At 38.4% G+C, this 14,104-nt stretch overlaps 1 protein-coding gene across 1 annotated transcript; it reads left to right on the top strand.

Annotated features, from left to right (window-relative positions):
• The first annotated feature begins 6,650 nt into the window (after positions 1-6,650).
• Positions 6,651-10,513, top strand: LOC107769658 (protein SET DOMAIN GROUP 40-like). The gene is given in 7 exon segments (XM_016588896.2): positions 6,651-6,884; positions 6,973-7,123; positions 8,492-8,623; positions 8,776-8,916; positions 9,370-9,636; positions 9,864-10,490; positions 10,493-10,513. Coding segments are annotated over 7 exon segments (1,482 nt in total). The 5' UTR covers positions 6,651-6,741.
• Positions 10,514-14,104: the final 3,591 nt, after the last annotated feature.

The following is a 14,104-nucleotide window of genomic DNA, read 5'->3' as shown; positions in this document are numbered from 1 at the left end:
ATAAATAATAATAAAAATAATAAAAAAATAATAATAATAAAAAAATAAAATAAATAAAGTAAAATAAAAAGGTAAAATATAGTTTCAAATCTTGAAATAAAGGTATTTAATCTTGAAAGGTATTTAATCTTGAAAATAGTTTGAAAAATTCCCAAAAATAGTTTTAAATCTTGAAAATAGTTTTGACTGAAAATGATTAGAGTATGTTTTCAAAATAAGTCTTGACTTTATTAAATTAAATTTCAGATACAAAATGAGCACCACACAAAATCCCTCATCCGCAAATACAGAAGAGTTTCTATTCCAGCTTCAAATGTGGTGGTGTGAATTAGGCGAAGATGGTCAAAAGTGGGTCATCAAGCATTTGGGAAATCTCCCGGATATTATGAAAGTTAAACCCCGTGATGATCTGATTGCGGCATTAGTAACTTTTTGGGACCCTGTTCACAATGTCTTTCGTTTCTCTGACTTCGAGCTCACTCCTACATTAGAGGAGGTAGCTGGATATGTTGGTTTTGACGGAAGTTTAAGGAATCAAAGCTTGATATTCACGAAGGCTCCCTCGGTACATCGATTCTTCGGTCTTCTGAACATCAGCAGTCAAATCAGGAAAAGCAATGTCGTCAACGGATGTTGTTCTTTCAACTTTTTGTATTCAAGGTTCGGAAAGTCAGATGGGTTCGAAATTCATGAGAAAGGCCTTACTAACAAACAAGACAAAGACGCATGGCAGGTTCACCGTCGCTTCGCCTTCATGGTGGCTTTTCTAGGAATCATGGTCTTCCCGAACAAAGAACGAACAATCGATATTCGCACCACAAAAGTTGTGCAAATCCTCACCACCAAGGAAAACCACACCCTTGTCCCCATCATTCTCTCAGACATTTATCGGGCTTTGACTTTATGTAAAGCAGGAGCGAAAGTCTTCGAAGGATGCAAAATTTTGTTGCAAATGTGGCTGATTGAACATCTCCAACAACAGCCCAAGATCATACAGTATGGGCCAAGCAACGATAATTACATCGAGGGTTATGAGGAAAGAGTGAAAAATTATCAGGTTCCAGAAGGGATAGAAGCATGGGTATCTCGTCTAAGGGCTCTAACGACAAATCAAATTGAATGGACTCTGGGATAGCTCCCGATGAGTGATACATATGTCAAACTCAAATAGTTATCTGCTACTATTGGGATTGAGAAGCATCCAGCCGTATGCGCCATTGAGAGTCCTAAGACAAATAGGAAGATATCAAGTAGTTCCTGATGATGAAGATTTGAGTACGCAAGAAATCGAATTACACCCAGAGGCCACTATTCCTGAGGCTTTACTTCAGCAGATGTGGAATGGATGTCGATACTTGAAAAGCGATACTCAAGTCCCAGACACTACAAAGGGTGAGATAAATTCTGGATATGCAAGGTGGTTCGAGAAACGGTCTCGCGTGGATGATGTACCAGAACCTGAGCTAAGAAGGCCAACGAAAAGACCCCATATTCAAAACTTTAATGATAAAATCCAAGAGCAGTTCATCTGGGGAGAAAAAGAGAAGGGGTACAAAGCAACTATCCATGCCCTAAAGGAAAATCTAAGGAACCTCAGTCTGGAGAAGGATTTGCAAGCACAAGAAGCTGAAGGCGAGAAGAAGAGTCTAGCCTGTGAGAATGAAAGTCTTCATGCTCGATTTCTGAGAATGAAAAAGGCTTCTGAAACGCCAATGAGGAATTGGAAGGATCAAAAAACCATCGCCAATCTTTTTGAAAGAATGCAAGATTATGATTCCGTTCTTGCTGCAAATGAAAGGGCGTTGAGCAAAGCAAAAGAAAGGATCCAACAATTAAACAAAGAAGCCAGATCTGATAAGGAACGCCAAGATAGGCAATCCGAGAAAGACAGGGCACAATTCAAGAAGGAAAAAGACCATTGGATACGATCAGAAGACCAACTTCGTGCACAACTAGAAGAGGCAAGAAGGTACAGAGAGCATCAACAAGCGGACATTGATAGAGAAAGAGCGCAGGTGAGATTAGAGCAGGCCAGACTCCAAGCTCTATTAGAGTCAGCCCTAGATCGTGAAGATCGTATCAGAGATATAGCCACCACTCGCCAGCAGCAATTGCAGGCCAGACTCCAAGCTCTATTAGATGAAAGGTTTACAGAGCATGCACCCACTTTTGCCCGTCATCTAGCAGTGGAGTTGGAAAGGATGTATCGTACATTGGGAGGTCATCCAGGTCAAGCCCCGCCTTGAGCAAATGATCTAATAATTTACAACACAAGTGGAAAGTGGGGCACGTTGTGAGATGTTAAGAATTGTATCTTTTTATTTCAATTTGAATGTGTGTATTTCAAGACATTGTTTTTACAAAGTTTTCAAATGTAATGTTTGTTCATCTTTTTTATATAAATGTTAGCCTCATGGCAGAACTACGCCTGGTCTGATTCGCGCGGGGACGTGATACGTAGGCAATCCCCATAAGATTCGACCGCTTTAATAAATAAAGAAAAGAAAATACAAATAAAATAAAACACAAGGTTTCCCAAAATACTTTAAAGGGACGAATGAGCATGTAGAAACGGTTAACTGCCTAGGAGCATGGCATCCTTTATGTGTTATGATCAAATCTGTTAAACTCTACCGCTAACAAAGTTTGTTGTTGTCTGATCCAGACAAGTTAGTTGTTAAAGAACTCTGGCAACACACTCCTACCAAACCAGATCCAAAGGACCAATAGCAACAAGCATGACTACCTCAGAGAATAGTAATGAGGAAGAGAGGCCGATGAGCCAGTTGTTGAAAGAAGCGATGGAAAATATTGAAAGGATGGGACTAGAGATGAGTGCAATGCAGCTAGCCATAGCCAAAACACAAAAGAGCCCTGAAACACTGGGACACACGCCGGAATACCCTCACTCTGGCCCTTCCACAAGCCGCCCAAATCCCCTTTATCATCAAGAAAGAAGCCCTCATGATTCCCAAGCTCCACCACCCCATCAACCTCTCCCAACACCCAATATTCCCATTTTTGTGGGACCAACATCAACCCCTTTGCAAAGAACGACCAGTGAGCCATTGTTTCAGGCTCACGATACACAATACTACCCCCCGAGCCTACGTTTCATGCCCCCGAACCACAGGCTTACAATCCACATTTGGAAGTGCCGGCAGAGATTGAGAAGCCGGCTAAGGCCCCTGAACAGGATGAAGTATTGAGAAAGTTCAAAAGCCTGGAGCAGTCCTTCAGGAACTTGCACGGGCTGGGCAATCAAGTCAGCGTAGCATACAAAGATCTGTGCCCTTTCCCAGACGTCCAACTCCCGGCTGGGTTCAAGATGCCTAAGTTTGATTTATATGAAGGGCACGGTGATCCCATGGCACATTTGCGGGGATTCTGTAGCAAAATGAGAGGGGCAGGCGGCAAGGATGAGCTGCTGATAGCTTATTTCGGCCAAAGTCTGAGCGGATCTGCACTAGAATGGTATACCAGGCAGGATTCCAGCAGGTGGTACACGTGGGATGATCTGGCGCAGGCTTTTGCAGGTCATTTCCAGTACAATCTCGAGATAGTCCCTGACCGTCTCACATTATTGAGAACTGGGAAGAAACCCGGGGAAAGTTTTCGCGAGTTCGGGTTCCGCTGGAGAGAACAAGCAGCTAGAGTCGATCCTCCCATGAGAGAGGGAGAGATGGTGGACTATTTCTTGCAGACACTGGATCCAACCTACTTTGGTCACTTGGTGACAACAGTTGGAAAATCTTTCAACGAGGTGGTCAAGATAGGGGTCATGATAGAAGAGGGTCTGAGGTCTGACAAAATCTTGAACTATTCGGCACTCAAAGCCACAACCCAGGCTATTCAAAGCGGCACGGGAGGTGCGCTGAGAAGAAAGAAAGAAGAGGTTGCCACGATCGAGGCAGGCAGTTGGTCCAGGGCTGGCAGGCCGCACTACAACCAACCCAGACCTCACAGGTCGAACTACCCATACAACCCACCACAAAATTTCTATCCACCTCGAGAACCACATTGTTCCGTACACCAAGCCCAAGCATACACTCAGCCTCCGGTTCGCCCACAATGGCGCGCGCCGGCTCCCCAGAACATATATGCACCACCACAAAACACCTACCCTCCACCAAGGGCGTATAGAAACCCTCCAGGGGCAGGTTTTCGGGGAAATCCAGATGCTAGGAATGACAGGTTGCGAAAACAGAGAACTTTCACGGAGTTGGGAGAAACCCACACCGCTTTGTTCCACAAGCTGAGGCAATTGGGTTTGGTTAGTCTTGTCCAGACTCGAGAACCAAATCCCCCACCTCAGAATTTGGATCGATCAATCAGTTGTGAATACTGCTCAGGGATGCTCGGGCATGATACCGAGAAGTGCTGGAAATTAAGGCATGCCATACAGGATCTTATTGACACCAATAAAATCGAGGTCCAGACACCAGAGAGGAGGTGTGACACTCTTCTCTCTCCTTTCTTTTTACATTAAAATCCCTTAATCTACGCCCAGAATCTCTATCTTCTCTCTTCCTACCATTGCCGACAACTTTATATTATTAAAACATATTCAAAAAATATATGATAATAGTATAATAACTGTATCATAATTATATTTGAATTGTATCGGATACATCAATGCCTAAAACATAATTGTATCATACTTATTTCACAATTTATATCTAACTTGTATCCGGTACATTAATACCCAAATTAATATACTAATAAATTAATATACAATTATCATACTTGTGATACAAACTGTGAAATTCGTCACGAACTCACAACTGCTCGTAACAACATATGATTATCGTACATTTGTAATACAATTCCTGCAATAATTACGATACATATACAATTATAAAACAATCGCCATACATTTTTAAAAAATTATGATACAATTATGATCTTCATCTTTTTCAAGTTTTAATCACAACTCTACACTAAAAAAATAATATAATAGTATTATCATTGTATTAGTATTGTATCGAGTATTGTTTGGGTATTGATGTATCATATACAAGTCACATATAATAAAGATTTTAGAAGGAAAAAAAAAACAACATTCAAAAACTTACCCACCACTTGATTCTAGAGCAATATTCTGAATTTCGTCTGCATTGTATCAATAAGAAATAGAGATTTTGGGCGATTAATAAGAAAAAGAAAAACTGGGTTTGAAAAGAATTGGAAATTTGGGGGTGGGGTTATAAAAATAAAAGAGAGATTTTGGGTGATTATTAAAAAAGAGAGAAAAAGGAACATAATCTTATATATAGGGGGAGTTATTGGAAATAGGAGTAGGTGTCATGTAATTGACAAGCTAAAATTAAGGGATTTTGAATTTTTTTTCTTTTTAATAATTTTTGACGACCTAATCTTGATTGACAGAACGGTTAGCTATATTCAAAATGCATTAATCGTCCATGTAAATAGCAATTTTCGTGGGCGAAGTGCAATAATAGTTATTTTTAAATTCGCTATTTAAAATATATTTATAATTTATAATTTATTTAAAGATTAGCTAATTTACCCAATCTTCAAGACTAAGTATCTTGAATTTTGTATCTTAAATTTTTGAGTTGCTAATTTAAAATTTAGGACTCAATGTCCTAAATTTTTGGGCTGTTAATTTGAAATTCGGGACTAAATCTGAATTTCTAAACGAAGGGTGTGTTTGGTATAATGGAAAATATTTTCCAAGAAAATGTTTTCTTGGAAAACAAGTAGTAATCTTATTCATTTTTTGGTGTTTGGTATGTAAATTAAGGGAAATGACCTCTCAAGAGTATACATAAACAATTTAGATATAATAAATATGAAGTCATAAACTTTCAAAGCAACAACCTTCCGAACCCACAAATTTCATAAATTTTCGAACCGCTGAACTTTCAAAACCGCGGAATTTCGAACCCGTAAACTTTATAATTTCTAAACCTGTAAACTTCCAAACACATACACCTCCGAACTCATAATTTTGGAACTTATAAAATTTTGAACCTTTAAACCGATAAATAAAAAAAATAAGTAGGTGCAGAAAAACGAAAAAACAGAAATAAAAAAAAGAAGTAAAAAATAAAATAAAATTGCGGGGGTTGGGGGGTTGGGGTGGGTGGTGCAGAAAAACGAAAAAAAAATAGAAAATTTAAAATACAAAAAAAAAAATTAAGGTAAAAAAATTATTTTTTTGCGGTGGGGTGGGGTGGAAGGGTAGTAGGGTGGGTGGTAACGGAAAAACTGATTTTTTTTTTTTTAAAAAGAAACCTTTTTGGAGAGGGGGGTTGGTGAGGGTGGGGAAGGTTGAGAAGGAGTTTTGGAAAATGTTTTTCCTTCTCTTGATAATGAAATATTTTCCTCCAAATGAGTTCATGAGTAAAATGTTTTCCAAAAGATTTAAGCCAACTAAACATGGAAAAATTGTAAAATATTTTCCGGAAAATATTTTCATACCAAACACACCCTAAGTGCCCTGAATTTTTGAACTATTAATTTAAAATTCAGGACATAAGATTCAAAATTTGGATATAATTTTTAAACTTTAAGACACGAGATTATGAAGTTTGAACAAATTGACTAATTTTAAATACATTATGATTTGTAAATATATTTTAAATGTTATGCTTAAAAGTGGCTGCCAGCTGTTATTTCCACGCTGGAGTTGATGAAGTAGTTGTCTAATTTACCCTTGAGCATTTTCTCTAACAGAAGAAAGGGAAAAGCCCACAGCTTCCCTGCGAAGCCGCCATGGAAGAAGCATTGAACCTAAAGAGCTTCCTGCAATGGGCAGCTGATTTAGGAATCTCAGACACTCCTTTAACTTCAACCCCTCAATCAGATTCATGTTTGGGACACTCCCTTTTTCTCTCTAATTTCCCTGATGCCGGAGGGTATATATATATTAATCAAAACTCTTTTCTGCTTATGAATATGTTATATACGCATGGTGATGAATGGATGATTTTTCTGATGTTGCAGGAGAGGTTTAGCAGCAGCTCGTGATATTAGGAAAGGGGAATTGATTCTTAAAGTTCCAAACGGAGCGTTAATGACTAGTCAAAGCCTTATGATTAGCGATGAGGTGCTGTCAATTGTTGTCAAGAAGCACCCTTCTCTCTCCTCCACTCAGGTTATTCTTTTTATTTAAGAATTAGAACTTGGGTTTTGCGTTTTTTGGACTAAAGGCAGAAACTTTTTTGGAGTTTTATATGCTCAACCAGTAGTGTGAAGTTAACTCGACGTGTTTCTGCAACTATAAAAGATTATGGAGCTATCAGTTGTTATTACAACAAATTGGGTAAAGAACTGTGGCTTAAAGTTTCTCCGTTCACTGAACTACTACTCACTGCCCCAATTTAAGTGTTCTATTTAGTTTGTGCACCATATTATGGTGAGAGTTAAAGTTTTGTTACATCTGCACGAGAGTGGATAACGTTCTGAAATGAAAATCTTTAAGTGAAAAGGTGTTGTTCAAAGTGAATTTTTGTTAAGTGTTGAAAAGCTTTGGATAGTGTAGAGAAAAGCATTGCTTTAAAGAAAGTTAATACAAATTTGAAACAACACAAATTAGAAGCTACTATAGTATTGAAAGGCCTGACCTTTATGTTGAGTCTGTAGTTTCTTCAAATGTTTGTTGTAAATGCTTTGCTACCTTGGTTGTGCAAGTGAATCTTTTGCTCGTATCTCCACAGTCCGAGTGCTAACCACCTACTCTGCAGTTTGTGATTTTTTTGGCCAGTGATGACGGTGTTTGACCAAAAATATAAATCTTGGTTCAAATAATTAAATTTATATAAACAAAGGTCAATCCTAATTAATAATTATATCCTTAGATCTTAATATTAGAAAAAGCAATTAACAGGTGTTCATGCGGTGGTGTAGCAATAGCATATAACATCCAATAGACAATAATAAATGGCATTTAAGTAGATAAGGGGAATGATTCAATCAATAAAAGACGGAATAAGTGAACCTTCCATGTGACAATGATTGAAAGACAAATCCTAGAACAATCGAGGATTTATCGGATCTGATGATAAAGTATAAATAAGAATTTTAGTGAGAAGTAGATCTTTGTATTGAGTGAAGACTAAATCTTTTTGTCAAAGTGCTTTTCTTAAAGAAAATCAATATCCCCTCTATCATTGTTTCTTCTTCTATTTATAGGGGACATACTTCCAAGAAACCCCAAAAGTGCAAGTGTAGAGAATATCCAAGGGAATATTCTCTTTAATATCCTATCTCAAAAACTAGCCGTTTCTGCCCTATCGAACGTACTCGACCTCGACCTCAATCCTTGTTGACACCTTGACTACAACTCTCATCGACTCTTTGACCGCGGGCCGTGCGGCTTCTCGGACCGTCTTAACAAGTGACGGCTTGAGGATTCTTCCCGTAATGCTATCTCGCCCTGAATATTCTAAGGGGGGGATTTTGACCCATACAGATGGTTCCTTCAAGTTGATGTTTATGCCTTCTGAACTTACTGTTACTGCAGATATTGGCTGTTGCACTGTTAAATGAAGTGAACAAGGGAAAGAGTTCTCGGTGGTGGCCCTATCTAAAACACTTCCCTCGCAGCTATGACACACTTGTGGATTTTGGCAAATTCGAGATACAAGCATTGCAAGTTTGTAGCAATCCCTACAAGCTAAAATTTATTTCTTTGTTTACAAGCAGTCAAGCACTACTATTGTTCATTGCATTGCTAATGTCTGTCATATTAGTTGACTGAAATTCACCACGAAAAGGCTTCATCTGAATTATTTCTAATGATTTTAGATTGATGATGCCATCTGGGCTGCACAAAAGGCTTCTCTGAAGGCCGAAGCAGAGTGGAAAGAAGCTAGTGTGCTTATGCATGATCTCAAGCTCAAGCCACAGCTCCTGACTCTCAAGGCTTGGGTGTGGGCCTCTGGTTCTGTAAGTACGGAATCAACTCATAAGAGCTAATTTCTAAAATTATTTTAGTTAACCATTTCTTATTAGAAACTTTAACCTCATCACAAGATATATTTATGATGTGCTTGAATCTTGATTCATGGTTGACTTGAGCTTGTCAGTCTTTTCTGTCTTAATGCATGATGTACTTGAACTTTAACCTCATTGCAAGATATATGTATGATGTGCTTGATTCATGGTGGACTTGAGCATTGTCTGTCTTTTCTGTCTTAATTCATGATGTACTTGAACTTTAACCTCATCGCAAGATATACGTATGATGTGCTTGATTCATGGTGGACTTTAGCATTGTCTGTCGTTTCTGTCTTGATTCATGATGTACTTGAGGATTCAGTGTCTGTCCGCTACTTGCTATATTTTCCCCGTTTTTCTTCTTATTTTCATAGTTTAACCTAAAAAAGGTTCTCGCTGAAGATATCCTCGCGCACCATGCATATATCTTGGGATGAAGCTGGATGTTTATGCCCTGTGGGAGATTTCTTCAACTACGCAGCACCTGGAGAGGAAACATCTAATTCTGAAGATCAGGTTGCTGGAAAAGCCTTTTCTTTGCAAGAAGACCGTATGCTTAAATCAGCAACTGATTTGGCCGCAGCCCATAGGCTAATAGATGCTGGATATGAGGAAGACGTTTCTTCATACTGTATCTATGCTAGAAGAAACTACCAGAAAGGAGAACAGGTGATACTGAAATTCTTTCTCCCTTTTAATACTTTTTCCTTTCTTTTTGTCTGACAGACTGACACTACTAGTATGTGATATTCTGGAAATTAAGAACTACAGAAATGAATGTCATGCATTGAATATCCAGTGTCATTATCAAGACAGTTTGCCATTTCCCCTTTGCATTATTGTTTCTAGCTTGTAAGAGTAGCGCTGATGCCTCTAATGTTATTGATTTGATGCAGGTTCTGCTAAGCTACGGAACCTACACAAATTTGGAGCTTCTTCAACATTATGGATTTCTTCTGACTGACAACCTAAATGACAAGGCTTTTATACCTTTAGAACCAGATATGTATTCTCTCTGTTCATGGGAGAATGAGTTACTCTATATTCAGCCAGATGGGAAGCCATCCTTTGCGCTACTATCAACAGTGCGATTGTGGGCAGTCCCTCAAAAAAAGCGCAGGTCCCTTTTACACCTTGTTTATTCAGGAAACCGACTTTCAACACATAATGAAGTTGCTGCAATGAGATGGCTAGCAAAGAAATGCAGAACAACATTGGACATACTTCCAACTACTGCTGAAGAAGACGGTAAGTTACTCATCATCCTTGATAAATTTCAGGATATACATCAACTCGTGGAGATTGAAGAGATGCCGCCACCACTTGCTAGTGAGCTTTGTGCTTTCATGGAAAGCAAGGATATGCTTAGTGAAGACATTTATGTCCTGTCAAGTGTAGCTAGAAGGTCAATAGAGAGATGGAAGTTAGCAATTCAATGGAGACATCACTACAAAAAAATACTTTGCAATTGCATTATACATTGTACCGAGGTTATTAATGAAATTATTTCTTCAAAAGATTCTGAATACGAGGAAATCTTCATTAAGCCTATATTTAAGTAATTTCTTTTTTTGGGCATCCGATACTCGAAACCCACTAACCTGACTGGTCTAGTTTCACATTAGGTAAGGTCGGGGTAAAGCGCTCACTACTAAGAGATTCTCTACGTTTACCTGACTGGTCTAGTTACACATTAGGTAAAGCCGGGGTAAAGCGCTCATTACCAAGAGATTCTCTACTTTTCGAACTCGAGACTTTTGGTCAGAGGTAGGGGGATCCCGATCTTTCTACCACCCCTTGCTCGTAAAATTATTAAGTCTTGTAATTGGGTAGTCTAGTGAATCTGATTTCGTCATTTGTAATCAGATGTCGTTGGTAGAAACAGTTCTCTATGCTCCTGCATTAGTTAAGACGACAAAGCTTTAAATCATACTTGTGTTGCAAGTATTAGATCTGCGTAAATAACTTGCCTTAAGACCTTCCCTTTCTCTTTTCCAAGAAGCTAGAAAAACAATAAAAATTTGGTATTAATAGTAGCACACAACAAAGTATGATTATTTTGTACTCCTTCGGGTCCACAATAAGTGACCAATTTGCTTTTTAATTTTGGTCCAAAATAAGTATCCATTTATATAATCAAGAAAAAAATTAATTTATTTTTCCAAAATTACCCTTATGTACGTATTCTTAAAAAGCCATTTACTCCTCACATTTGAGAAGACAAGTAAGTGCTACTATAACTATTGTGCAACATTTAATGAAGGGTAGTTTAGTCACACTAACTATTTTCGTCTAGAATTTAATATTTCCTTAATGGGTGTGCTCAAAGCAAATTGGTCACTTATTGTAGACCGGAGGGAGTATTAACTAATGGAGGAACTGAGTTACTAAACCATGTTAAGGAGCACACTAATACATTATTGAACTAGAGTCAACTCTCCATAATAGTCTCATTTGTTTCTATACTTTTTTTTGCTGCTATAATGAAGTGTTATAGAGATCTGACTGTATATAATTCTTTCTACGGTAAATGACCAAATATACTCTTGTACTATGAGAAGATGTTTAAATATATTCCCCGTTATACTTTGAGTTTAAATATACCCCTGCGGTTATACTATTGATTTAAATGTACCCATTTACCGCTAAGTTTGTTCTAGGTAGATATCCAATCCTACGTGACACTAATATTTTATGAAGTGGATGCTATGTGGCATGCAACCTCAGCGCCCCTAACCCATTTTACTCCTCCATTCTATTTTTTTACCACCACTAAGATTTCCTTCATCTCCACCACCATTTAGCCACCATCGCTCGCATTGGATTCAATACAATCCGAAGCTTCTCAAATTTCAGGTGAAGTTCTCTTCCTCGAGAAACTAAATAATCTCATTATGTACTACTAGTGCGCGGGATATTGGGGGTGACTAATTGAAGTTTTTTTTTGCAGAACCGGGTGCTCAAAGAATTTGTCGATGGACATTCAAGTTCATACTATTCAGATACTTCGATTTGATCTGAGTTGACTAGCTGAAAATTAATACTCCGTTGTTCATGATGGCGATTATGGTGGTAGAGGGGATGGTGAAAAAACAAATAGAAGGGAGTGATAAAATGGTTTAGGGGCGCTAAGGTGTTGGTTGCTATCTTCTTACTTGCTGTATTTGTAAATAATAATTCTGGAGAAAAGCGTATAAACGTAAATATAAATGAAACAGTAATTTATTCGAGCCCACTGAATTCACAGTGTTTCCTTAAGAAATTTAATCCCCTCCTAGTACCCAAGGTTATGGATTATTTCCTCCTAGGATAGAACGAATTACACACTGGTGTAGCGGTACTTCAAACCCCAGTGTTTCAGTGAACACAAAGTTCGGCAGCAAATCACACTTACAGTTGCTTTGTTTGTAGTTTAAAATAATGCAGAACAAGGGAGGAGAACTCAGAAGTCGAATGGAAATTCTGAGAGGAAGGACTGCAATTTATAGCCGATGTTGAGTTCTTACTGAAGAGGATATCAACGACAGCCAAGCTCTCAATTTCGTTTCCACCTGTGCCTTCTCCTAACAGCTATTATACCATTTTTTTAGTTCAGTTTTTGTGTTGTGTGTCCTTGCTCTAACAGCTACTGCACATATTTATAGTGTAGTTAGCTATTAAGAGAATGACCAGCCTCCACTCATTGTGGAACAATCACTAGGCTGTTATGGAAGAAGCACTTGACATGGTGGAAGGAGCACTTGCTCATGGAGCACTAGGCTGCCAATGGACAATGGAGCATGCACTTGGCCGAACTAGTGGGACACTTGGATTCTATCCACGGATTGGAAAACATCCGTTACAAACACAGATAATATTACGTTAATATTCACTATTAACAAATAAATTTGGTCCAAAAAATTAATCAAACAATCGATCATTTGACCAAATCCAAAGCCGAAGCCGTAGCCGAGCAAGCGACGACGACGACGTCGGGAGTCTTGCCTTCTTCTTAACTCTTTAAGAGCTACAAGAAGATCAATTGTATATATAGCCACCAAAATCTTTTTCCTCTTCCAATATGGGACAATGTTTCAAGAGAGGGAAACTTAAAATTTTACTCAAAAATTTCATTTTCCCTCCATTTCCCATTCACCCTCTTTTTAAGACTTTTCCATCTTAAAATCCTCAACAATACTCACATGAATGGGGAATGACTATATCACGGAAGTATGCATGAAAAACTTGTGTGATTTGTAAGCAAGAATTAATTGCATCTGGATAAGTAGGTTTCCCTTTTAACTTTCCGTAGTAAACTTATGTTGGATATACACGGCCGATCAGTAAATTTGATATCTTTGAACCGTCGAACTTTAGTGTATACCTAGACAACTATAAGTCACACAATCAACCATTAACCGTCTTTGGTTCTCATTGTTGTGTTCTTTTAAGCCATGAACATCGCCTGGTTTCATAAGTGCGTAGAGAAATGGCCTTGCAAAATTCTCCTTGAAGCGGCTAACACTTCACACTTACATAGGTGATTCCTAAACGTGTCATCTCGTAAATACACTATTTGATATACCCCGTATCAAATTTAGAAATTATTAAAAAGCCTTAATGCTTTATCCCTGGTACTAAACATTGTCTCATCACGAGAATGGACCAAAATTTTTGTTGACAATGTTGAACTGTCATTAATGACTTTGTTTGATCTCCTTGAACCTAGATCTTGGGATCTCCAGTCTTCTAGGTAGAGTTACCGCCACAATGACTTGTTCTCGGCCATAGTCCTATTCCCATCGATGATTTCTCAACTACCTCTCTAGTTAGGCCTTTTGTAAGTGGATCTGACACATTATCACTTAACTTTACATAGTCAATCGTGATAATTCTTCTAGAGAGTAGTTGCCTAACGGTTTTATGTCTTCGTCGTATATGACGAGATTTACCGTTATACATAACGTTCCCAATCCTTCCAATTGCCGCTTGGCTATCGCAATGTATGCATATTGGTGCCAATGGTTTGGGCCAAAATGGAATATCTTCCAAGAAATTCCGGAGCCATTCGGCTTCTTCACCGGCTTTATCTAAGGCTATGAACTCAACCTCCATTGTAGAGCGGGCAATACAAGTTTGTTTGGACGACTTCCAAGAT

The sequence above is a fragment of the Nicotiana tabacum genome, chromosome 3 (assembly GCF_000715075.1).
Source record: "Nicotiana tabacum cultivar K326 chromosome 3, ASM71507v2, whole genome shotgun sequence".
Taxonomy (NCBI): domain Eukaryota; kingdom Viridiplantae; phylum Streptophyta; class Magnoliopsida; order Solanales; family Solanaceae; genus Nicotiana; species Nicotiana tabacum.
Note: the sequence above shows the minus strand (reverse complement) of the source record. Positions and strands in the feature narration are given on the sequence as shown.